At 40.4% G+C, this 27,121-nt stretch overlaps 2 protein-coding genes across 2 annotated transcripts in view; both read right to left on the reverse strand.

The window, feature by feature from the left end:
* Positions 1-134: 134 nt before the first annotated feature.
* On the reverse strand, positions 135-21,690 carry NSRP1 (nuclear speckle splicing regulatory protein 1). Its single transcript, XM_074922896.1, has 7 exons — positions 21,648-21,690; positions 20,375-20,462; positions 10,858-10,914; positions 9,453-9,584; positions 8,289-8,496; positions 7,604-7,712; positions 135-5,451 (listed from the first exon to the last, which is right to left on the reverse strand). Exons 1-7 carry the CDS (start codon positions 21,665-21,667, stop codon positions 4,419-4,421), a joined length of 1,647 nt encoding a protein of 548 aa, XP_074778997.1. The 5' UTR covers positions 21,668-21,690; the 3' UTR covers positions 135-4,418.
* A 686-nt stretch (positions 21,691-22,376) lies between these two features.
* EFCAB5 (EF-hand calcium binding domain 5) overlaps positions 22,377-27,121 on the reverse strand; it is a 42,531-nt gene continuing 37,786 nt past the window's right edge. The window contains exons 16-20 of the mRNA XM_074923300.1: positions 26,403-26,506; positions 25,366-25,619; positions 24,552-24,781; positions 24,257-24,353; positions 22,377-22,754 (exon numbers count right to left, since the gene is read on the reverse strand). Of these exons, the coding sequence (XP_074779401.1) occupies positions 22,603-22,754; positions 24,257-24,353; positions 24,552-24,781; positions 25,366-25,619; positions 26,403-26,506 (837 nt within the window). The 3' untranslated portion in view covers positions 22,377-22,602. The remainder of the gene's footprint in view (positions 22,755-24,256; positions 24,354-24,551; positions 24,782-25,365; positions 25,620-26,402; positions 26,507-27,121) is intronic.

A 27,121-nucleotide genomic window follows, 5' to 3' on the forward strand; every position in this document is an offset into this window, starting at 1 on the left:
GCTTAGCTACTTGATTAGCCGACATATAAAACTCACTTCAAGTCTTTGTAAACTAGCAGGCTCGACATTTAATTTTACTCAAATTTTGTCTCATTACTAAGTCTGCTGAACAAACTATTAGAGAAACACCAACATCAAAAACTTTTTTTTTTTAATATTCACTCTACTGTAGCATAAAGTAATATGTTTACTACAAAACAAAGTGAAAGAAACTGTTGTGAAAAGTATGTATCCCAAAAACTACAATCACTGTTGATTATCCAACTTACCAAGTTACAGTTTGGAGATAACTTTATTCTTATGAAACTTTGAACAGGCAGATTGACAAATCTAAAACATGACCTCCTGTACGCCAAGCAGATATGACTAAAACATGTAGAGACTTGTTTACCTTATTTCTCACAAAAAAAGATGCAGTAAAACAACACAAGCATTAAAAAAGACCCACACATGAGATCCAGTATGTATCTTACACTTCATTTGTGTTTCTGTACACAGGTCCCCAAAACCAGAGCCCACACATAAATACAAAATTCATATATCAATGCAAATTTAGCTTACAAAACACCATACTATGTACAGAAATCTCCTAGATTATTAGACTGTTTTCCTTGCTTTCTTCCCACTTTTACAGGTCTGTTTTTCATTTTTGAGAGCATCAACAGACAACAAGTGCTGCTAAGGCCCAAGAACACCTTTGTTTCAACAGAGCTGACTGTTTCAGATGGTGAAAGGTGTAGGGGCTCCTGCCATCCCACAACCCCCCAGTTTGGTCTGTGCATACCCAGGCTTCTTGGAGCGTGTGATGCAAGACTCTTGGCAGCTGACTGTTTTCACAATGGCAACTCCTCCCTACGATAACATGAGAGAGGAGATAGGGCAGAGACTTCTGTGCTTAAACACTCAGATTTTGCATAGCTGTGTGTGCACTCACCACCCTCGGAAGACCCAACGGCGCAGGACATCACTGGATCCCATGGTGGTGAACTCTCTCTCTCCCCTCCCACCTCTCATTTTCCTCTCTTTTTTCCTTTCTCTCCTTTTCGTAACCTCAGGCACAAAGAGAAATTGCTTTGCCTTATTGCCAGAAAATTAACTCCTTCAGGTGATTCAAATGTGTAATCAATAAATTTGTATAAAGTTTGACCATTTGGTGTTAGAATGTTTGGAGGGTGTTGCTTACTGGGGCAGATTGCATTTTAGTTAGTGAAGATGCTGCTGGGGCCTGGCAGTGTTTCTTACTACAGGTGATGGTCAGGAACTGTGGTCCCTGACCCAGAGGGTGGCCTACTGCGCTGGCAAATTAGATCCTGTAGAACAAGGTGACCCCTATTTAATAAAAATCCCTACTCTAAGACATGTTTTAGGAAGTGTACAGAAGTCTGCCTGCGTCTAGCTTATGAATGATTGGCTGTCAATGCCCCAACGCCCCTCTCCTATATGCAGTACATGGCAGACCCTGAGAGATTACACCCCCTAATTCACAGTCTCCCAGATGCACTGAAATTATAAGCAGTCCAACTCCAAGATAGACTAAGATTGCCCCAGCCCCATGGCGGTGGAAGTCCCACTGACCTTACCTGGGGAGAGGTGGCTCATGAATTAATTAATTATGGAAGGCAGCTAGGTATCACCTCTAACCTCACTCCCACTCCAACAGAAGAATCTCGAGGCTGGAACACCATCCAGCAGTTAAGCAATATTTAATTGTCCCCGCTCAGGAGGTCCTGTCCACCCTAGTTGACCTGTATCCCCAGAGGGAAACTGGTACTCCTTATGGATGGAGGGAACTCTAGAGGCATTCCCAGGAGAGAAAGTACATCTCCCCAGAATAAACCTTCTGTTAGCGCTCCCCGTTAGAGCTCCCCAACATTCCCCCTCCCGTACAGTTGGGAAACTCGTTCCACCGTCCTCAATAAGTGAGCCAGAGGACGGCCAATGGGTATATTTGAGAAGGCTCCCTGAGAATAAAAAGGGTGACCTATTAATAACATTTCCCCTTGGGCCACTGAAGACCCCGATTACCTTCTTAGTTGATAGAGGTGACCAAATCTCTGCCCTAAGGAGGAAAGAAGCTGACGGAAATGGTATCTGTCCCTATAAAAAGCAGATTTGGGTCACTGACATTTTTGGAAATACTCATCCCCAGCAAACTGCTCAAGTAAAGTGTTGGCTCCCAGGGGATGATAATCCAATAGAGACCACCAGGATTATAGGTCATCTTCCCACAAATATTTTAGGACTGGATCTGTTAAAAGGGAGTGCCTGGTTAGACACAGAAGACAGACGATGGGTGTTTGGACTGCCAGCTGTGTCTTTTTGGTTGTTGCAAAGAGCCCCGCTCTTACCTCCATTTAAAATTGTAAACAGCAAGCCATATCCACTACCATCAGGAGCAGAGGAGAGAATTTCCCTGGTAATAACTGATCTGAAGGAGCAAGGAATTATCACCCGTACCCATTCTCCCTATAATTCTCCTGTCTGGCCGGTACGGAAGCCAAATGGGAAGTGCCAATTGACTGTGGACTATCGCCACTTAAACACGGCTACCACTCCACTCTGACATTGCAGTTAATTGCCACCATCCAAGAACACCCCCACCCACTCTATCCTCACCACAGTCAGTACCAAGGATGTATTTTTTTTAAGGTGCCTCTGAGAGAGGATAGAAAGCGTTTTGCCTTTATGTGGGAAGGAACACAATACACCTCTACATGACTACCACAGGGCTATCGCCACTCTCGCATTTTAGCTCAACAAGCACTAGCCCAGGAGCTAACTCAGGTTAGCCCCAATGAAGGCACTAAGATCTATCAATATATAGATGATATCTCAATTGGAGGGTCTAGTATAGAAGCACTAGGACAAACTAAACCAGCCCTTTCCACTCATTTAGAAAGCTTAGGTCTTCAGACTCCTCCAGAAAAGGTACAAGGCCCATCCACTGCAGTAAAGCTTCTTGGGGATATGGTGGAAGGGAAGGAGAATTTGCATTCCCCCAGATATCCTTACCACCCTGGAACAGGTTAAAATTCCCCCAAACAAAAAAGAATTGCAACATGCCCCTGGGTTGTTAGTATTCTAGAGGAAGCACAGCCCTGACTTTTCAGTAATAGCCCACTTTATGATTTCACTAGAAAGCGAGCATCCTGGGAATGGACTCACATCCACGACGAAGCCCTGAAATTATTGATTTTTGAGGTAAGTGTGCAGCAGGTGCTGGGCCCCATCCATCCCTCTGACCCTTTGCAGATCGACTGGGGTTTCTCCATTCATGGTCTTTCTATTCACATGTGGCAGCGAGGTCCAGAAGGCCCCACCAAGCCTACTGCACTCTTCTCACGTAGCTTCAAGGATGCAAGAAGCGATATTCCTTCCGGGAGAAAGGCCTCTTTGTAGCCTGCTTAGCCTTGCAAGAGGCCAAAAAAAATTATTCGGCAACAATCCATCATTCTCAGAGGGTCGTCTAAGGTACTTGTTCTAGATGGAACACCATCTCCGGTGGGGGCTACCCAAAGAGAGACAGTAAGGAAGTGGTATACCCAGCTTGAGCACTACTGTAATACTCAAGAGGTAGTAGAGGGAGCTCCTCGAAGCCTTCTGATTCAAGATTCATCCAACATTGCCCTTGACACTACTCCTTCCCTAGGTTACATCTCTGTTGCTCCCCCATATAACCCTGAATAAAGAAAGGTTTGGTTTACTGACGCATTCTCATGAAGAGAAAACAAGGTGTGGAAATACAAAGCAGTAGCATGGCAAGTCAATTCTAGAGAAAAGATTGTAACTGAAGGAGAAGGCAGTGCACAGGTAGGGGAACTGATGGAGTGTGTTCACTAGAGAAGCAGACGCTAGCATACCAGTACATATTTATACTGACTCATATGCAAGGTGCTGAACTCTTTCTTTCTTATTTTCCTCTCTTCTTCCCTTTTTGTAACCTCCGACACAAAGGGTAATTGCTTTGCTTTATTGCCAGAAAATTAACTCCTCAGGTGATTCAAATGTGTAATCAATACATTTGTATAAAGTTCGGCCATTTGGTGTCATTTCACCTTAATTCCCCCCAAGGTATCAAGGCTAAAGAACTTCTCATTAGTCCCTTCCTCTGTGGTCAGGACACGACACACCCCTAGGTCTGTCCCAGAATCTGCAGGTACCAAGGACAGAGTACTGAAGGCCAGGGTGGACAGAGTCATCCAAATTTAATATTATAACTGTATAAACAGACTAAAGGTGTCTATCAAGTGATCCATTAATCCATTTCAAATGTTCTTCTATTATGGCACACACAATTTCTTAAATGAAAGCCAGGAATAAATAGCTAGGATACACTTTTATTTCTGTACAAGAGTCCATGCTGCAGTGGCTTTTCCTCTTAGTTGACAGACCAAGTGTTTTTGTCCACCACAGAGACATTAATCTTCTTCCTTCTCAATGTAAGATTTAGTGGCAACACGTGCCATCTGCCTCGCCAAATAGCGGTCCCTTGCTGACATGACTGTCTCTTCATTGCTCCGTTTGGCAAATTTGCTCATGCTCTCAGATGGTTTTGGTGCTTGTTCTTTCTCCCCTTCTTCTCCAGCGTTACGTTTTTGCTCAGAAAGAATTCCAGAGCTGGATCTTCCCTTTTCATCCACTTCTCTCTCTTTTTTCTTTCTCTCTTTTTCCAGATCAGACTCTCCATCTTTTTCTAAAGATGCAGGAGTACTTTCCCTCCTCTCTCTGTATTTCTTTTCATCTCCACCGTATTTCTCTCTCCTATCCTTCCCATGATCTTCCTTTTCTCTGCATTTCTCTCCTCTATCTTTCTCCCTGTCATTATACCTATCTTTACTATTTCTTATTCTTTCTTTCTCTCGTTCCTTTTCTGAGCCCTTCTCTTCTCTGTCCTTTGCCTTCCTCCACTCTCTGCCATGTTCCTCCCTCTCTTTTCTTTCCTTCCCCCTTTGTTTATCGTCTTGCTCTTCCCTCCGTCTGTAGTAATCTTTACTAGTGTGATCCCCGTACCTATGTCGCTCTTCCTTTTCCCTTTGATGATCCTTTTCATGGGTCCTACTTCTCTCATAATCTTTTTCCCTGGATTGTTCATCATTTCCCCTTCTGCTTGGTCTACTCTCCCCCCTCTTTGTAAGATGATTTGTTCGGGCTTTTGTGCGCAGCTCTTCCTCCACACTGGATGAGCTTGGTGACCTGGAATGCCTCTGTCTCTTGTGATGTTTAGCCTCCTCTTCACTGCTCACAGAGCTCTCTCTTTTTATCTTCTTTTTCAAATCTACTTTACTATTTTTGTGCCTCTTATCATCATCACTACTATCAGTTCCTAAGTCGGTATCAGCATCTGGATTATTCTCTTTCTTAGCAGAGGGCTTCAGTCTTTGTCGTTCATATGGGCATTTATTCCTTTGGTTGGACTCATCGTAACAACTGTCAGATTTCTCTTCCTTTATCCTACATTTTTCATGTTAAAAAAGAAAAAACAACATTACACAGCCTGAAATCTCAGACTTTTCTACAAACTGACTTCTGGTCAGGACTTAAGCAAAAGATGCTGCTGAGAAGTCTAAGAAAGCAACTCTATCTGTGGCTCAGGTTCCAGGTATCCAGTGCAAACGATTTCTATTAAGTATCTGTATCTGGTTCATTGGTGAATGCAAGCTGATGAATTTATCTAAAGAATGACTATGGTAAAGTATCTGTAGTTTCCATCTAAGGAAAAAAGATATATTTCTTGTGTAAGATTTTTGGCAAGCTACACATTTTTTCCTATGTGTTTATTCCTCTATGCTTTGTTATTTTTTTCTGACTGGTAAGGAAACAGATGTTTACTCACATAAGACACATGCCTTTTCTTTTTAATCACACAGCTACAGCAACTGTGTGGTAACTTCTTAGGAATCAGCACACCATCTAGTTAGACTGAATGTTTGATGCATGCTTGAAAGCATGGTTAGTCTATGAAAAATGGCTAAAAATTATGATGAACATTTTGATCATTTATTTAGTAATCCAATTAATTAAAATGACAAGTCAAAGATGGATCAATTTAGGGACAAGCAATGTGAATTCCGAGAGCTAAAACTGACCCGTTTTCTCTCTGTATCCTATTGTACCACCATAAGAAAGAATAAAATTGAAATATACACCTGAGCTGCTTTGAAAGCCCTGCTGGGAGCACCATCTACAGTACTACTTGTTTTCCCCTGCATCAATTTTATATACAACTTGCAAAAGAAACATTTCTTTAATTTGCAAGATTAAGAAACCATCATTTCAAATGATCTCTATGCAGTACAAAACCACATCATCCTGAAGATGATCTGAAAGAATTATTAAAGCAAATGGACAACCAAGTGGGCTGACCACTACTGCTACTCTTATAAAGAGATGCATCTGAGTAACTTAGATGTTATTAATAAAAAGAAGAAACCGTAAAGTGCAAAATTAATTTAACCACCTCAGTAGCAATCTTTGTGCACCACTGAAACCAAGCAGGTATTTCTCTTTGGTGAAAGCCTAAGAGAGGATGTTTTTCCAGACACAGAGGTGCATTAATACTTTAAGTCTCAAATGACAAAACTGTGGCCTCAAATTTCCCATTTCCTGCTTAAATTCAGGAAGCTGTTCTGATTTTATTCCAGCCAGTAATTCTTACTTCCTATTTCTTTTACACTACTTTTCCCTACTTATTTCCAATAAGGTGGCATATCATTATACTACAGATATAATCAAGAATATCCTTATTTCAGATAGCTGAATAAATTAACTGTGATCACATTATTTAAGCTAAGAATTTACTTTCTAATAATCCAATCTCAGATCTAGAAGATCTCTTGATGAAAGCTGCATTTTCTTTGTGATGGCAAGCATTTAACTAATGACATCCAGGTATAAGGCCTATCTCAAGTGAGGTTTAACCTTAATTAATTGTTGCAAATGATCAGTTGTTGCATTTAATAAACATATCCCCTTCACCATATTTATTCACAGGGCAGAATTTCACCATCTCAGCTACATAAATAATTCAGTCTCATCTCATTACTTTGATTTGGAATGTGCCAATATTAAGATTTTAAAATATTCCTACTTAATTTCCTATATATTTGATTCATTTCCTTTTAGCATAGCATCAATACTCTATTTTTTATGAACCTGTAAACATGGAATAAATACAAAGGAAGACACATTCTTTTCAGGAAATTCATATCACAGCATCATTTCCTATGATTTACCTCTGTGCTCATCATTTTACCTTTTGTCTCCCTCCTGATTCAAACTATGTAACAGTGCAGATTGCCAAATATTATGTAGACCAAAGTAAATATAGTCTAGAATAATACCAAGTAGTATTACAGGTATGACTGTACTCTTGACACTTTTTAAACAGCATCCCTCTCCTGCTTGTTTCTGTCTTATAGTCTATACACTGATGACCCTTAGACATTTTCCAAATAATTCAGTTAATCAGCTGTATAAAGGAACCTGCTTACCCTACCAGTGTTTTAGTACTCTGTCTTAATTCTTACAGTGTTCCAGTGAGGCTGGAATCACAAACAGCCAGAAGCTGATTTATATCTGAAAAACTTCTGGAATCACATCCTACCTGGCTTCACGGAAGCTGCATTTAGGCATCTCTTCTTCCCCTACTCTCTGGTTTAAAAGATGTCTGTAAAATCCACTGAGATCCTTCTGTTTGGTCACATCCAGGTATGCTAAGAGAAAGAAAGGTTGGATTTACTGTGCCACAAATACTCATCAGACACAACACACAACTGGTGGATACCACCAAGACTGCAATCTCCATCCTTGAGGTTTTCAAGCCCAGAGTAGAAAAAGCTCTGAGCCACCTGATTTGACCTCAGAGCAGACCACGCTTTGAGCAGGAGGCTGGAACAGACGACTTTCAGAGGTCCACTCCAACCTGATGCATCTTATGATGCTACATCCTATTCTTTACACCCATTCCTGGGACACTGTACAGAATGTCGGAGGTAAGGAGTGTAAGCACTGTACCTCAGGCTCACAAGTGTTCCTTCAACAACTGACCCTTCCTCACAAATTAAAAGTAGCAACCCAAATAGTACTGACAAACAGAGGAGCTTCCTCTGTTCCTTTACTTACATGTACAAAGGAAAATAACAGACAAAGTGGGATTTGATTCAGTATCTGCTATCTGGTCCTTTTTGATTTTAATTATCTCAAGCCTCACAGAAAGACCAGATGACAATGTTGTCAATCATGTACAAGGCCATTCTTTTCAAGAGGAATTATTTCAGTGTAAATCTCACCCTCGAGAGCTGCTGCTCTTCTTTCTCTTTCCTCCTCCTCAGCCCTTTCTTGTAGCTTCTTCTTATAGGCTGAGGTCACAAAAGCCTCTTTGTGAGCAAACTGTCCTCCTTCCATTTCACGCTCTTTCTGAATTTTTCTTTCCATTCTTTTTTCTTGCTCCTTCTTTCTAATCTCAGCTGCTTTGAGGATATTTTGGATGTATCTGGGCTAAAATAGGAAGGAGAAAAGGTATTATACTGACAGGTTATTGAGGTGGCTGAGAAAACATAGACTGGGATTGATGGACATGTTGAAGAAAGTTGGTGATGGAAGAGAATGGACAGAGGCTAGTCTAACATATTGCAACACTGTTTGATAGCTATCTGAAATAAACTGTCATCCCCTTTTAGATCCTAACACGGCACGCTTCCCAGTCACAAAAGAGGCTGGTGTAGTCAAGCAAAACATTCAGCCCTAATCTTTGACTAGGATGATTTTTGCTCTGAGTGAAATTAAAGGCTTTTTGATTTCTCACCCCTCTGCCTTCTGTCTTCTAACTGCCTTTTACTACTGTAAAGGAGTGTGAAGCTTCCTTTTATACCCACATAACCTGACAAAAGCTTTCAAATTAACAGAATAAGTAACAATGAAAATATCACTTGTTAGGATAATTCAGCAATGCTTTGAAACAAGGCACTGGACTGTGGAAATTGGCCACATTTCACCAATGAGAGTTAATTACTTTAGTCTTCTGACAGTCCTCCAGTAAACACACTAGTGAGTGAGGAGGGACGGTTTATGTTCACTGCTTAGTAACAAAAGGGTCTCTATTACCAGAAGTAGTACTGTTGCAGGGCCCATTGTCTCTAATCCTATTACCATCCCATCGTAACATTCTCTTCAGAAATACAGAGACAGATATGCTATCTGTACATCATAAATCGGGCAGGAAACTTGTAGCCTGTCATCCTCCAGAATACCACTTGATCAGGACTCTGAATTATCTGATGAACCAACAGTTTTGCCAAAATTCTTGCAAACTACTACCTCATGCAACAGGATTTAAGCACAATACTTGCATGCCCCATGAGAAAAAGAATTTGGCAAAGCTTAAAAGTTAATCGATCATAGCCGTTCCAAGCATAGAGAGATAAGACAGACAGCATAAGTTTTCAGGTATCGACCTTTTTGTCATCTTTTGCAGATAACATACTGGCATTACTTTCTTTCTTCTTTTGCTGCATTTCATCGTAAATACTGTCATATTCGTACACTGTAGCATCTTCCTCCAAAGCCTTCTGAATTTCCAATTTAGTCTAGAAGAAAAAAAAGGGGGGGAGAAGAAGATAGAAAAAAAAAATCAACCATGACATTTTTACTATTTTCACACATTTCATTCCTATATTGTAATTTAAACAGATCTATAGTACAAATCTATCCATTAAAACACTGAGTGTAAATTAAAAACACTCTGATCTACAAAGTTCTTGAACTGTTTACCAGGATTGAGAAGATGAACAACCAAATCATCACCAGTATTTGCAGTTATAGGAAATGTAGAAAGCAAAGCACAATAGTCAAAACAATACTGGTAATTTCTTAATGAGCAAACTGTTCCATCCAACAACACAATTTTTTTAATAAACAGTAAAGAACATTTCAATAAATTTTACTGTGTGTTTTCATCTATAGTTTATCCCCCTTCCTCAAAGCTCCAAATAATAAATATGTACCAATATAATGCAGGATATCACTCCGTATTTCACAGTTTTATCTTCTGTTTGTTCAATCAAATTGGAAGTAAGAACTGTGAAACCATTCAGTTTTTTAAAAAAGCCCTATCAGAAAAACACCCTTAGATCACATCTCCTGACAACAGAAGAGGAATGCTGAACTGCAACCATACAAGTTTCTCTCAAGCACATATTACCCCCACAAGAAAACAGCGATGTGTATGATGCATAAATCTTTTTTCTTCTAGCTATGTCTTTTATTGGTCTAGAATTTTTCAAAATGTAAAATTTCTGTCTCCTCTGTAAAATTTATTCCTCGATTACAGTAAAAAGCTCACCGTTGGTATATATTTAAATATTTTAAAACCCAATACTTTGAAATACTACATTCTACAAACAAAACAGGTTGAGAAATTCTAAAAATATCAATGCATTCTGTGACACAAAACAAACTTCAACATCCTGTGTATTTAAAGTGGTTGCATTGAGTAAACAGAAATTTTATTGTTTTAAATTATGACCAGCTCTTTGTTAAACGCCACTCATGCAGCTTTAATCGGGCAGTTCTTCAGTTACTCTGATAGCCAGAATAATTTCAAAAAGAACAATTTTCCCCAGAAAAACCGAAACAAAATCTTTGCTAGAGGAAAGGCTCTGAGAATTTCAAGTCAAGTTTTAAAGAAAGTTCTTGTGCTGCAAAGGGCAATGCACAAAATCATAGTTACGTGGAATTTTTTTAAAGGGTAACTCCCACTCTGAAGTTGCACAATTATGTTTCTGCAATTATTTAATAAAAAAGAATAGATGCAGTAATTTCTTAATCTGCCATGGGCATAGAGTCCCCACCACATCTTACCTGTTTCATTGCTTGTTTTTTCAATGCTTCTTTCTGAAGACTTTCACCAACAGATGGCTACGAGAAGAAAACATTGCAGCAATAAATTAATTACATTGACACGGTTCACGTTATTTTTCTACCATTCTAACAACTAACTACACAACAGTCCCATTACATAAGTCACTCTTTCACTTCAATAGTATTCTTCTGTAAGCAAGAAAAAGTTCATTCACAAACATACAATGAATCAGCCTTTTCCATGAGCTAAGTATTGCAGTATCTCAACATACATATTTTTTTATGAAAACGGAGATGAGTTTAAAGACACTATTTCAATTACATGTGTACCTCAAAAGCTGTGTAAGATGTCATGCTGTTTCACAAAACAAGTAATCTCTGTCCAAGAAATGCTCAGAGACATAGAAGGTCTGTGAAAATGGTTTAGTGGCAATGCCTTCCTCCAATCACTGCCAAAAAAATGGTAGAAGAAGACATACCCCTCCACTATGGCAAGGGTCAGCCTGTTGGTGCAAGAAGCTAGCACATCAACAGCCAAAACACCTAGCAAAGGACAACTAAAGCCAGCACTGAAACAAATTCCTAACAACACCACAAAAAACAAACTCCCCAAATCAACAGAAATTGGAGTTATACCCTCCTACCAATTTATGGATCAAGAATGTTTTAATGTTCTTGGGAATTATATGTTTGTGAATAAAGAAGGATAAATGTTCTCAATTATTTTTAAAATTATATTTCTAATAATCTGTGAAATAGATAGGTGCTATTCAGAATCTACCTACTTTTCTTCCAGCATGTAAATCTCAGAGACGTTAGCAGTCATGAGCAGACATTCTTGCTGAGAATCACATGAAAAAACTGTATTCATAGTAAAAAAAACAAATATCCGAAAGGATTTGGCACTTATTTCAGGTTTGACCTGTATCGTTAGCTCTGTATTTTTAGAAATAAGAATATTGCTGATTTGAACAGCATGTACTTCAAATGTTGTTTAAATTCTCAAGATTAATATGCTGGAAAATAGCAATACTAATCTTCCCTAAGAAAAAACATATCCACTACTGAAAACATGTTTTCTAATCATACTGTCTTTTTAAAAAAAGCTTTGCATTTTATTTAGTTTTCATTAGTGTTGAACTAAACTGCATCTCTATCTTTTCTCAAGCAATAGAAAATACCACTTATTAAACAGATTCATTATGAATGACAGGACTTGTATCCTTGTTTATGTAATGAAATATTTCTTAAGTCTTAAAAAGCAGAAATAGGAAGGAAAAATCCTGCTGCATTTTGGCAGCTTCCCAAGTTTTGCAACTTTGACTAATACAGGCTCTATATCACAGTTTAAAAAGGCAAAGAGATTCTGTAATCAGCTCTTAATAAAGTTTAAAAATGGAGAGCTTGGCAGCAGGGACTAGGATCTTCTGAAATCAAACAGAATTATCACCATGTAAATTTAAACAGATCCCCTGAACAAGAAGGGTTTTGAATTCATTTGAGGTTTAAAATAATATAATAACATGTCATGACCCCTCTTTCTTATGCTATTAAAATTTTAACAGATGTGTCAACAAGGAAAAGAACCAAGTGCTTTTCCACAATTTTCTAGGTGACAGACTGTAAACAGTCCAAATATTTTTTCACTGGTTAATTTCAAGCACAGGGAACACGTTGTGCCCTAAGCAGCAGAATTAATGGAGTTTCATTACGTGTGACTCTGTGCCCTCTGTCTCTTTATTTCCCCCAGCACCTCCTCAGACACCCTGCCTGCTTGATTTGGCAGATGGGCAATGGAGTGTGTGACCAGCTAGCCCTGTGCTGAACAGTCTAGTCAACGGTTCCTCCTCAACACTGAGAAAGATTAAAATCACAAATTCTCATCTATGGCTGTCCCTTTACCCAGCTGTCAATTTTCATGAAGACCACAGGAACACTGTGTCTTTGGGACCTCTGTCACCCACCACAGATGGTTAAGATTGTTAGTGAGTTCACAAGTAGTACAGGACTAACAGGTACACACAGTGATCACCTCTAAGGGATTTTTTTCTGCTATGCAAACTACAGATAATAAAAAGAAACTCAGCAAGAGAAGGTGCTAAGGCAACAATATCCGCTGGAGTCTGTATGGTATCCCATAATAGCATCCACACAATTCTAGATACTCTAGACCTTTGCCTACTTCCCATAAACGTGCTAGTATCTACTTTCATAAATAATACTACAATCAAAAAAACCCGAGACACAGAACATTCAGAATATTCCTTTCTAGCCCATTCCAAGTGAGGGACTTACCAACAAGTAAAAATGGGAAATTAAAAGGGTACCCATTCCAACTTTTTCTGGTGCTTTGCTACACGCAGACTTAGATAAAGCCCATCCCAGCTTTCAAAATGTGAAACCTTGTGGTGAAACTACAGTAATAAAGGGAAAGCGTGATGTGCACTTTCATGGCAGAAGAACCCCGTACTGATTCAGTTATGCCCATCCCTGGGAGGCAGCCTTCCTCCCTTGCCCAGCTGCAGATAACCAGACAAGGACACAGACCACGCGTCAGGAACCTGAGCTTGGCAGACATCAGCAACACGCTCACAGAGCCCACTCTGGTATCAGGCACTACACTGTGCATACTGCAGCTTGCTGATTATTTGGACTAGAATTGGATATAGTCTCATTTATTTATGTAGCTGGTTGGCTGGGGGAAGTAGTGGATTATTTCGTTTAAAACAACCTACAAGAATCCCAGATTCATTCATCTAGTATTTACCTCTGGCTTTCAGGACTGATGAGCTGATGTTGAGAAGTATCTAAAATACCGTACTTGATTTTTATGTCCTATGTTTTCTTCTAAAAAAAATGCTACAAATGAGTCCGTATAAATTTCTTAATATTAACACATTTTTTTTAATTGACAGTGGAAAACACACCAGCATTACACAGAAGACCTAGACTTCCTCCTGGCTCTCTGGGAAGGACACAGTCCTCTGCTTGACATACTAAGGGTCATCACTGGAGGACTCCTTTACCAGACACTCTTACACTGGTTTCACAGAAAAGTACCTCAACAGTAAGGAATCTACCCTGCATTATGCCAGAAAGCAAGGGCTCAGTAAAAGACAAAACAGATTCTGCAGTTACATTTACAGAATAAGCTTTATTCCATCAAAATATGTGAAACACTGCTTAGAATGTTTTCCTTGTCTACCTACACGAAATAAAAGTGGTGATCTACAAAGATTACATAAACACAAAAGTAATATATAATCCTCATTATTGTACATATAAGTGTAAAGAAGTCCACCTGCAATTTGTTTGTCTAGAGTGGCAGTAAGTTTACAAAAAACAAACACCTTCCCTAATGGTTTATGGTGGACAATTTCCTGTGGCACTGTGAGCTCTGATAGATGAGAACTTCCCGTTCTTTTGTATTGTTTTTACTTATCAACTGCCCATTTATTAAAGGCCCTATAAGCTCAGCAATCTGTCTCATACCTTCTCTTTCCCTGCAGTCAAGCTATTCTTCTGAGGCACAAAGCTTATAGTTTAATATTTTCTGGATGGACAAAATGTTTTAACCCTATCCTGTGAAATGACATAGAATCCATGCAGATCAAGAAACTGATAAACGAGACTCTCCATCCTACCACTCCTACAAGACCATGGAAGATAACTTGTACATAACTGAAAAGGTTAAAAAAAAAAGAGTAATAAAAGAAGCTACCCCAATCTACTAACACTTCTCATTATTCTCTCCAATTTCTTCTCTCCTTCAGGTACCTATAAGCTTCTTTCAGGTTCTTAAGTGCTTGAGATACCTCTTTATTTTTATCCTGCAGGCAAGCTCCCCTTGCAAGTTACTTCTTAAAGTATCTTTACATTGCTCCCACACAACCAAAGAACAACAGACATTCCAACTACTGACCAGCAGTTTTGGTTTGTCTTGGCTATGTTCAACTCATGACAGAGCATGCATAAAGCTCTGCATAAAGCATTTACAGCTTTATACAAAAACCTCGATTCGAAATGCAAATACCTAAAAAGGCAATTCCACAAATGAGACAACTAAAATTTCATTCTCTTACAAATTTGTCCTCTCTGCCTTCCCACCACAATGTCCCAGTCTTCCCACATCTTGAGTCCCAACTGCAGTTCCTTGGTTTCCCTCTACATCTCCTGCTTCCTCCCGTCTCACCTAGTCTAGGCAGCCAGCCCTCAGCTTCCAGGCCAGCCAACGCATCAGAGGAGGGTTGAGATCATCTTGTCTTTCTCATCATCGGGGCATTAACAGAATCTTTGTTCTGCAGCTAGAGACCCCTCCTCAGAGCTGGCCACTACATTCAGAAACTTACTATGGGCAAATGTCAGACCATGAATCATACAAGCTCTTTTTAGAAAACCAAACCAAAAGCAGAATAGCAAATGATTTACCTGAATGTGCCTAGTTTAAACAATAGTCATGCTCTATTACCCTCCTGAGTTGCTAATTTGTCTCTCTTCTTGGGAAAAAAAGCTATTGGTGAGGTTGAGTTTTTTGACCTAATTCCTCCTAAACTGCTGCTGGAAGTGATGTAATTTCTGGAGCAAAGGGTGCAGCACCATTTAAGCATACTCTCAGAAAACAAGTCAGCCTGGGACTAATATAATTTTCAGTGTTGAAGCTGGTTTCTAGGAAGTTACAACCTTAAATCTGAAGCTGAGAATGTCTTGTAAAAAATGTCACAACTATTTTAAAAGACGCTTTCAAAGTCTATGTGAGATTCCTGACTTGTTTTTCCCCACTGACTGCCACAAGAAGTATTAGACCAACAAATTCTGACATAATAGCTATTATTAATGGAGAATCTCATAGTAGCTGTATAGCCTGCCTCCCAAGGAACAGCATTTGTGGTTGCTATCAAAACCCCAGGCATGGTACTTACCGATAGACTATGTAAGATACCACTCCATTTCTTTTTTTACAATCAAAAGATGCTTCTGCTCTAATACAACAGACCCATGAGGGGGCTTTGCCCTTTAACATTACCCTTGTGAATTCTCTACATGCTGCTTTGCAATAAACACATAAAATAAATTATCTTTGTTTAAAGTTAAATACATTTTAAAGGGAAATGAAGTGCTACAGTGACGTCAGGCAGATTATACGTAGTTAAGATTTTAATCTCTCACTAGAACTATCTAGTTTTACGTGGATGAGCAGAAAAATTATTTGACCAAACCACAACAGCAGGATAATTTGGGGCTCCATTTGATCAGCAAGTGAAAGAAGCACAGATAGTCAGCCAGTTCACAAGAAGCAAACTATATTTATATTGAACTAGCCAGTCCAAGAGCACTTCATTATTAAAGACTGAGAAAGAGACACTTTCAGATCAAAATCCGTCTCACTGATTTTAGGTGTCTACTTTAGAAGGAGGTAAGCTGTGCCTCAGAAGTACCTGTACAGGGAGCTCAGGGAACTCAAGTGTAGATATCTGCATGTGTTTCTGTGGATCTCAGCCCAAGCTGGTGGCCCTGTGCCGTTGTGTCTCCAAAGGGCCGAGATCTGACTCTGCTCACTTCATTCTTTTCCCATCAGAAAAGGGATCTCAGACTGTGAGATCTTTGAATTCATGACACTTTGGTATCAAAACATCTTAAAATGAGCTACTCACACTCTCATGTATATGTATTTAGCTGTGAATCGTTGAGGCTTGCCCTCATAGAGACCTGTATAATCCAACTACAGCCTGCACATGACGATCACTGAAAGTATGAGACTCAAACTTTCATGGGGGGATTAAAAAAAAAAATCAAGTCAGGCAACACATTCATCTCAATTCCTACACCATATGAGCCATGGCTACTAGCAGAAGATTAAGAGAAAGAACATGAAAAACAAGTCATGTATGGAATTAGCTTTCCTTGGCATTCCCTCCTCGCTTCCAGAAACCAGGAGGTTTGGCACTTCCTGAACTGAAGGATGCACCTGGACCATTGTTTGACACCAAGAGCATCCCTTAATTTGACTAATCCATTTCTGAATCTTTATATTTTTGGCCATGCCACAATATCCTGTGGCAATGAGTTTCACCACTTAATTAGACATTGTGTGGCCAAAAAAACCCAGTTTCCTTTTGTTTAGATCAAGACAATTACTTGGTCATTTCACAATATACCCTTCTGCTCATATTATGAGAAACGGCAAAATTACTTTCTCTGAATCATCTTGATTTCACATACATCCTCTCGAGTTATTCCTCTCCACTTCCTTCTTCTCAGTTACCTCTTCAAGAGCCCCTTGAGCCTACTTAGTCTTATTTCACATGAAAACTGTTGCATAAACTCTGATCATCATCAATACTCATTATTTCACCACTTTTTTTCAGTCACACTGTATCCTTTGCAAAGTTGCAAAGTGAATGGAAGGATCTGTAAGCAAAATCAAAAATCTGAGTCAACAACAGGATATAGTTTTCTGCTTGTTTTCCGTTTCTTCCTTTGTGTCTGCTTAAACACTCCATTCATCTTTTAGATAGTCACTAAAAAACCCCATCAAATCAAGCTGATACATTCACCAAACTATCCACACTGACTCCACAATCTCTCTCTTGAATTTAGCACCTACTGTGGTCTATGTACAGTTATTTTTTTTCAGCTACACTTTATATCCTGTAGCAACAAATCAGTTTTGAAAGGCTGGTAAAGTACAGGAATGTATGTTGGGTAATTCTGATACAATAAACCCCCAGAGATTTTATCTGCTGTACCACAGAGAAGATATTTTCAACTAGATCCCAAAGATAAAACAGAACATGGAGCAGTGCACTGGGAATACTGACAAGCCATCCCTGAAAACTCAGTGCATGAATAAGGGAATAACGTTTTTGAAGAAAATGGATATATCACAAATAACAGTAAGCCAGAATGGAAACTTATTTCTGACATATCATAGTTTGTTGCCATAACCTCTACTCTCTATGACAGGCTTTCCTAGGGGTAACAACCTTCCCCCAGTTTCTAAAGATAGAACAACTCCCCATTATGAAGGCAAATAATTCAGAACTATATTGGCTAGAAGTAACTGTAATCACTTGGTTTACTTTTTCCCAGTCAACACTGTATTTCAAGAAAATTTCCATCCCAGATATTCTGGTTTTTATGAACTATCCCAAAGACCACCTTCACTGGCAACTAACATAAACTAATGTACTTAGCCACAGCAAAAACTATCATTTTCAAATTCCTTCAGCAAGGGTACAGGCATAATCTTAATGAAATATGCACAGTAACATTTAAAAAAAAAAGGGAGCAAAAGTTTGGTATCTAATATATAATCACAGACCAAGTCAGGTGTGGAGATCTCCCAGCACAAACTTTATTAGAGTTCGGTTAAAAATACATAATCTCCAGACATTTGAGATGTAGTTCTGACTGATAAGGTAGCAGACAGGAAATGAAACCCCTCCCAAATGCTGCTCCTTATCTTGAAAAGCTCTGAAATTATTATTGAACTAATAAAGTAATTTTGCTTTTTTAAAAAAAGATCTTCTTTGATAAAGGCAGTTATGAGATTATTACTTTTTGCTGGGTATGTACCATACTGATGAGCATGACAACTTTAAAGTCTCTTTATAGCAGACTCTGGTAGCGAATCTGTCAGCCTTTCTGAAAGGGAGGGTACTTGATCTGTTAAGCTAAAAGTTAGCAGGCAGCATTATGTATTATTATTATTATTATTATTGGAATTCATTACTTTGTTTTAACATTTTGACATTAAGGGAAGGTGGAGGAGTGAAAAAATGCAAGATAGCCCCACACTGAGGAAGGTTCCCAGCCCTACTGCATAACGTTTAATGACAAGAGATTAAATCAAGCTCATCCTTAGGATCTGGAAAATGTGGGGTCAGTACCTTCATGTAGAGAAAGACACCAAATCCCAAAATGACAGGGAAATTGCTCCTGCGGATCCGCTGTCATCTCCACTAGCTGTATTTAAAGGAAAGCCTCTCTTCAGAGCCACGGTGCCAGCTGTAAGCTCAACTATAGGGATGCACCTACTGATGGCGCTGAGGATGGCAGCTAAGTGAGGGAAGGGATGGGATTTAAAACCTGTTCCTGTTTCCTGTAAGTCCCATAAACTGCACTGAGGCAGTTTCATGCTGAGGGGATGTTAGCAGGAAGGCCCTCAGCCCTTTGATGTACAAAGGGGGCTCAGACACCTCCAACAGCCACATTCTGGACTCTGTAACAAACCAGGCGGAGGCTGGGAATTGCTAGATTCAGGCTTTCTGTGACATAAAAATAACAACTACTAGTTCATTAAAAAAAAAATTTAAAAGAAATGTTTTGATAGTAGGAGTCAGAAACAGAGGAAGATTATTTCATCCTTGATTAGCATTGTCTTTTTTCAGCTACACAAAAGAGCAAGCATTAAGTGAAGCTCTAGAATATTAAGAACATTTGTAACAGGTTCTGTTTCTAAATTTCAACTGATTCTAAATTTCAACTTGTTAAATGTTACAATTCTAATCTAAGGGTATATATAAAATTTATTTTCTGGATTTTGTGGGAAAAAAGCTAAATATGTACATAATGATATTATGATTAAATTATCACAAGTAATTAATTCCAGATCAATACAACCCAGTAACACTGTAACATCATGTCCAGAAAGCTCCATCCAGATGGAGAATTCACCTCCACAATTCTGAGTTTCTATTCTTTACCTATAAACCATGAAGCTACTGGCTTTAAATCTTTCCAAAATTCTGTTTTAGAAGCTGGGTTTCTGTAAAGTATCCAACCCAGCCTATATACCACGCCAGTTCCTGGATGCTCCCCATACTCGGAGCAGCACATCCAGAAGTGTAATTTTATAGTATACAGCACCCTCTACTGGGACAGGTAGAAAGCTAGTATTTTGAAGGTAAATACTTTAAAAATTTTAAAAAATAAAGGAGACTATAGAGAAGAACACTATCAACATCACGCAACACAGTCATACACCACGGAGCATCAGTAAACTCCGTGATCACAGAAAAACCGTGTATTGTTCAATCTAGTATTGCAAGTATTGTGAGTACTTCCAGAACTACCTGTAATTCTCATTACTTGCCTTTTTTTTTTTTTTTTTGCTTTAGAACTTCTGTTTTGTACAGCTTTGCTTTTGTTTACAGTGAGCCTGAACATCATAACTTAGATATACCACATTTGGGTGGAATGAGCTAAAGGATAAAATACTCTTTAACAACTACACTTTAACATCTGAGAAAGGACTGTTGATTACTCCTGTCTATTTGCAGTCATCTTTACCAGTGGTAGCCAACAAATTTTTTTACAAGCTAGATACTATTAACTCTTGCACACAGGTTGCCACATAAGATGAACTTGCACTGAAGAAAACATAGACCATATCTCATGTCCAATGATCACACGTGTCTTAGTGACAGTGCCACAAGCCGATGCAGGCACTAAGGGTTGTAAACAAATAATTTGCAGAATATGAGGCAAATTTCAGAAAAAAAATTGTTGAACTGACCTCTTCATCAGAGTCATCTGCAAACACTGAGAGTTTCTCTGAAACAAGATTTTTCTGCGGCAATTTTTTGGGCATAATGAGCCCATATCTAGGGAAAAAAATATAAAAGATACCTTTAAGATTACTTACAACATAACACATAACATGTTCCAAAACAAAAAAATTCCATTCACAATTTCAGAAATATCAGCATCAGCGTAATGTATCACATACAGATCTGAGCAGCATGCGCAGCAGTGCACTCAGCCTTGCCACACGCTTGCCAGCTTCTCCCACGGCTGTTGCTATCTTTTTCCACGGAAAAGTTTCTGGATGCAATGACCTTCCTAAATTAGGCCACAAATTCCTTGTCCAGAGTTTTTCAGGCAATTTTTTTTTCTCCCTCGGAGAAGTATGAAATTACTACTGTTTCATCTTAATTTAGTCTTCGTCTACACTAGACACTATTCCATAACGACATCTGCTGATGCAATTAATGTAATTTGCATGGCGTTGTAAACCACCAGCCCACAGATACAGCTGTGGCAAAAGACAAGATTTACAGTCAGCAGAGATTAACTCCACACAGAGAACTCTTCTGCTGACACAGCCGATCTCTGTTTACGGTAAGGAGCAATCTCTAAACTAGGAATTTCTCCCCCCGCTGCCTTTCCTCGAGTCCATCACTGAGTAAACAGCTCCTCGCAGCCTGTAGCGTTCAGCTGGGGAACCCCACGATGCCGTCGGAACTACATCATCGCTGTGACCAGCTATTTGCTTCCGTGTGCTCCGAACCCGTCCCCCAACAGCTCCCGCCGGCCCGGCGGCGGGGAGCCGGGGAGCAGCCGCCGCCCCAGCACCCCAGGCCGCTGCTCCGGGGGCGAGAGGCGGCGGGTGCCCAGGGGCTGTGTGCGAGTCCCGAGGAGATTCTCCTTCCTAAGAGTGAGAACTACCCCCCGACAACGCCGCAGCAGGCCCCGATGCCTTCCCACTGATTTATTCTTTTTCATTCCTAAATAAGCGCAGCTTTAAATCGAGGCCAACACAACAAGGCTGCAGGGTAAACATAACGCCGGCCGGGAGGAGCGAGCCCCCTCCCGCAGCCCGGGAGGGGGTTTCTGTCAGAGCTGGCCCCGGCCCGAGGCAGGGCCCAGCCTGCGCCCGCCCTCAGCAGCGGCCCCGAGCCCCCCCACGACCCCTGCCCCGCGGAGAAGGGCCCGCTCGGCCCCTCCGTCCCGGGGAGCCCGGCGGCGGCGCGGCGGAGCCCCGCAGCCGCAGCTCCACCGTCACTCACTGCTTGCTCAACGCCGCCATCTTGTCCCGGCCGCTGCCAAGCAGAGCCGCCGCCGTTCCGCGGCCGCAGATTCCTCACGGCCGAGACGGCCCGGCCCCGGGCAATCCCACCCGCCGTCCCGCGGGCCCGCTCCAGAAGGGAAGCAGAGAGCGGGTCTAGAGGGCTGGAGGCGGGGGACGAATTTTTTAAACGGCCCGTTGGCGAGTGGCGAAAATGCTGATACGGGAAGGGCAGTGGAGGGCGGCCCGCGTCGCCCTGAGGGAGCCGGGCCGAGGGCCCGCGGGCGGGAGAGGCCCCTGAGCAGCCACCCTGCCCCTGTCACCACCTGCGTGGACAGGTCGCTTGTTGCCAGCTAAAAGAAAGAAAGAAGAGTTTAATTTCCCAAAATTTTATTTAAAAAATGATTCTGCCGAAATAAACGTTATTGGAAAGATGAAATCTTGCTACCGACTGCAGCTGGCTGTAATCTCAAGCTTTATCCCAATAAGAAAGCTCTTTTTTTTGCTATATTAAAAGTGTAGGGCTTTTCTGCAACACATTCAGAACCTGACAAAATGCTGATTAACAACCTTTACTTAAAATTATTCCTAAAAATAAGGAGACTGCATCATGAAAATTTTTGCTGTGTCATTAATGAGCATTGTAGCTTGGTAGTCAAAGTCCCTCCGTCTCTTTTTACCCTCAGAATGAATAAAAAAATTAACAAACTGCAAACAAAAAAACCCCACGAACTTTTAATCAAACTTCTAAAATTTCATAGCTGCATTAGCAAAATTGTTCCCTTTAATGTTTTATTGCTTTTTCTTAATACTCCCTAGCAGACTTCCTACCATCTTAACAACAAATAGTAGCGATTCATAACAAATAAAAAAGCAACAGGTAATTTAATAAAATATGTCAAATACCAGAATCACTAAGGTTAGATGAGGAATTAAGAGATTTAATTAGAGGCACACTAGAATTTGGTGCCAAAAAGAGGCTGAAGATGGGGTTTTTTACTGTGCAGGCTCTTGGTGATCTCTGCTAGCGCCAGGCAGGTGTGTACCCAGTGGTACAGGTACTCGGCTGGAACGGAGCCGTGCTGCCACACCGCTGCTCGAGGTACACCTGAAACAAAGAAGAGCTGTAACTCCAAAAGCCAAAGTCAAAACTGTGACCACTGTTGCTATAAAACTGAACAGAAGATCATCCCGTCAGAGGAGCTTTCCCCAGTCCCGTAATTCCACCCTGGAAAATGGTGATGCTTTGAGAAGCACACAGCATTGTGACAGTGATGGTCAAGCACAGGAATGCTGCCTTTTTATTGTAATTTTTCTTGTGGTAGGTCCCCTGTTGTACAAAATGCTCTGCCATATTTCAATGCTAAACATTTGATAATTAAAAATGTAACGAGAAAAGTGCTCTTTTTTCCAAGCTCGGATTTGATTTAAGAGTAATATCTTTCAAAGCTCTTTTACTAAATGCTATTAAAGGTCACCACAGAATCATACCATTAATGTCAGTAGAGTCTAGGTTGTTTGCTCTGTTCTGTATTACAGCACATGGAACATATGGCCATTATCCAACATACACTGTGTGCGAACAGTGAAGTTCATTTTAAAGGAATTCCTATAATTGTGAGTTATATTTGTATTCACACCACCAGTCTGACACTACTCTCTCAGAGTAAGTTCTATCCTGGGAAACCAAACTTTTGTACCACACCAGCAGTTTGCCAAAGCTGTATTCTTTCTAGTTTTATCTGCATCCCTAACGGGAGGAAGACTGGATGCCCTAGGCCTGCTTTGTTCTTTCCAGTAAATTAGTTTAATATATATGAGGAGAATACACGAAAAGGAACTATGACTGCATTAAGTGTTCACTGTTCATCAGTAGGCAAGGTACTGTTGATAAATATCCCCAGCTAAATTAACAAGTCTTGTCCACATTTGATTTTTCACAGGCCTCTTAGTCTGGCATTAGATCATCAAGGGAGAGATCTCAGCAAAAACAACCGTAATTTCTCTTGCAGAGATATTGCAAATATAATAGCCTCTTCACTGCTCTGGCACCAAAAAAGCTCACATTCATTAAAGGAGGGAAAGACAGTCTGAAAACCAGCTCCTGTATTATGGCCAGTGAGTATATTAAATACCTGGCAGATGGTGTTTACAAAGAGGAGGGCTCACACTGTCCTCCCACAGCTGTGTTGCTGTTTGGAGCTGGGTCAGCTCCTCAGGCAGGGCACAGAGGTCTGAAGTAGATTTCCTTGCCAAAAGAACCATCATTCTTAATATGTCTTTACGTATTACTTGCCAAAACAGCCATCATTCTTAATGTGTTTATCTGGGGATTTACAATGAGATCACTTGTTCTGGTAGGTTTCAAAGCTGATCTTCAACCTTTTCCTTAAGGCAGTGAATTTTGATTCTAAATTTAACAGGTTGGCTTTTATGGACCAAAAAAGACTGCAGATATTTAGTACCCTTTATCTGCTGTTTAATCTGTTGTAAAATCAAAGTTAATTTTTGAAGTAAGGACCTTAAAAGCACTCAGTTGAAGGGTGCCACTGACACTGTTTCATTGCTGAGCCATGTCTGGTAATCTCACAGTTAGTTTATGATATTTACCAGTGATGCAGTCCAGCAGCAGCTCTGCTTGAACTTGCACAGATGCAGCAGTTGGATCAAAGCAATAAATCTCCTGTATCAAATTATCATCAAGTTTCTGCAATGCAGAGAACAAAGAGTCAGGTAGCAGTGAAAACCTTGAGAGGGTTAGAGATTTAGAGATGGCTAAGACAAGCATATAGGAAATCTGTAGGTAATTAATTATTTCACTGCCCATTCACCCTTGGCAAATTCTACTACATCTTCTTGGGGGAGGAAGAACAAAAAACAAAGCCTCAACATGTAGAAGTCTCACCAGTTTACACTGACTCCAGTTCTCAGTTGTCTCTGAGTCCTTCCAGTTTGGATGAAGAAGCAACAGCACAGCCTTAACTATGTTATGTACCAGAGCTGGTGGTTCTACATAGCTCTTTATTTCAGCAAAGCTCTCAGCATCGAGTTTCTGGACACACTCACGCAGGTCCTGTAGCATGAACTGGTGGAACAGAATCCCTGCATGCCTCAAATCTGCCACACGTTCTGCCTCTGGAATCAAAAGCAAACCTCAGCAAATCAAAAGCTCAGAAACATCTGCTACTCAAGACTGATGTTCTTGACTGAAAGGCTCTGCCCTCTTTATGATTAACTCTTTGTCTCCTTGACTGATTTATTTGTATATAGCCCAAGTATCCTATCTATGAAACTTTTTTAAATGGGTATATTATTGAGAAGGAGACAAAACTTGCCTCAGGGACAAGCAGAGGTCCTGAGGCCATGAAGGGTTCAGGCATGCAGGTGATTCTGTAACTGTGACATTCAAATGCTTCAGATCTTATTTGGGACAGTTCTGAGGAGGACGTGCTAGATCCCTGGAGGCAACAAAGCACCTTGCTTCATGCTTTTGATTTCAGTGGGACTTGGGCACAAAATACCCTGTAAACCAGTCAAAACCCAAACATTCTGTTTAACTGTACTCTGCTAAGCACTCAGGTTTGCTCAGGAGTAGTTTACATGTACCAAAGGTTTGTATTTGCTTTCCATACTTGTAGGAATGATACTTTAGATGCGGTTTCACTGGGATTCCTAATTTCACCCCTAAAAAACCTATCTTGGCTCTGCATGCATGATACCCAGTCCATAGGTTGGTTCTGTTTCCTCTAAAGACTTCTTCAGTATCTCAGAGCAGGCAGCTTGGGCCATCTTTAGCATTCTCTGCAGGTCTTTGTGTTCTTGAGGTGGTAATTTCTGGTGGTGTCCAATGCTGATATCAAATACACCAAGAGCTTGTCCTGATAGGTCACGGAGAGGTACTGCAGTGTGGCATACTCCACAGACAGAAGTGTGAATGATCTCTGAACTCTCCATGCACTTAAACAAGTAATCTCTGAAATGAGAGCAAAGAGAGGAAAATGGACTAGACTTTACCATTCCAGATTCTTTTGGCAATTTATTTAGCTTATTTTAGTAAGATGCCATTCATCTCTTGTTGATAAACAAAGGTATTACATTACTAAATAATTTATTTTCTTGAACTGAAATATGCACAGCTTTAAGTATCATTCAAGCCACAGAAAAGTAGGAAATATCATGGTGGAACACAATATTGCTTAGCCAAAGCAATTACTGAAAATCATAAGAATTTAACAAACCTTGCTTTAAAAACAATTTCCTGTTTATAACTGCATTAACAGTTGTTCTATAGAGTTTTATTAAAAGTAAAAACATCTACTGGAACAGCAAATGGCTGTTCAACCAACTTTGACGACAAGGATGATATGCCTAAAAGCCCTGTCTGTGAGGATCTTGGCAGTGGAAGGAAGCAGGTAGTTGAAGGAAGTGAGACTAATATGGCCAGGAAAAAAGATTATTCTGAAGAGCAAAATGGTTCAGTGTAGGCCCTAATCCTGCAAACCTTTCACAGCAGAGGTAGAGCTTGTTTGGCAGCTCAGTTGGTAAGCATTAAGTCAGAAGTTAAGTTTTTGCAGGCCTGAACTCAAAGAGAGAATACTCCTCACCCTTTTCTAATTCACATGCAAACTCACCAGAAGCTTTGACAGTGAGAGGAGGGCTGCATTACCATGGGCTTTAAGTAACGTGGCTCATGCCTGATCCCGACTGGAGTCTAGGACCAGAAGTAACTAGTTCAGTTGCAGGTGCTGGAGCCTACCTTAAGAGGTTTTCTTTCCTGAGGAGAACAACAGGAGAGCTATGAATTTCTTTTTGTCCTGTTTTATCTATAGTAATCATCTTGCGCAGAGCGTAGTCCCTTATCTGCCAGAGAGAAAAGGCAGGTTTAGCTGCACCCAAGAAAGAACAGCCATTTTGAAGCTTGGAGAGGGAGGAAATTGTTTATTTCTTAAAGGAAACTCCTATGTATGCTCAAGTGCAATGGGATGGTTAAAGACATCTCCCAGCAATGCTTGGTTTTATTCCCAGAGTGTGTTGCTCAAGATGCATAAAGAATGTGCCCTGGACCTCCCTCAGCCAGACTATTTAATCCACCTCAAGCTCCGCACTGAGGGACAACCACAGGCCAAGAAGAGGTTTCCCTTCTTTTTCCCATCCTCTTGCAGTCCTCTTTCTCATGTCATATTTGTGTCAGCGTGCCTTGACACGTGAAAAGCATCGAGGGGAGCGAATGACCTGGCTATCAGACAGCTAACAAGGGAGCAGCGCAGTGCCTGGAATGACCAGAAAGCTGCCAACATAAACCATCCTTATCAGAGGAAGCAGCTGAATTATGGCTACAGCAGATGTCATGCAGACTTTGTGATGACACGGGATCAGTCCTAAATATTGCATAGACTTTCCATCTTCTTGACTCACTTGTATGTGAAATGACAAGCTTCCCAGGGCCCGAGTGCCTGCTGAACAACTGCAATATGA

Source organism: Athene noctua, chromosome 19 (genome assembly GCF_965140245.1).
Source record: "Athene noctua chromosome 19, bAthNoc1.hap1.1, whole genome shotgun sequence".
NCBI classification, from domain to species: Eukaryota; Metazoa; Chordata; class Aves; order Strigiformes; family Strigidae; genus Athene; species Athene noctua.

Excerpts from the sequence above, each read along its gene's own strand:
- NSRP1 (XM_074922896.1), bottom strand. The coding sequence starts at position 21,667 with ATGGCGGCGTTGAGCAAGCA. Across the intron at positions 9,585-10,857 it reads AAAAACAAGCAATGAAACAG|ACTAAATTGGAAATTCAGAA; the intron begins GTAAGATGTGGT and ends TTTTTCTTCTAG. Across the intron at positions 8,497-9,452 it reads CTGCAAAAGATGACAAAAAG|CCCAGATACATCCAAAATAT; the intron begins GTCGATACCTGA and ends TTCCTATTTTAG.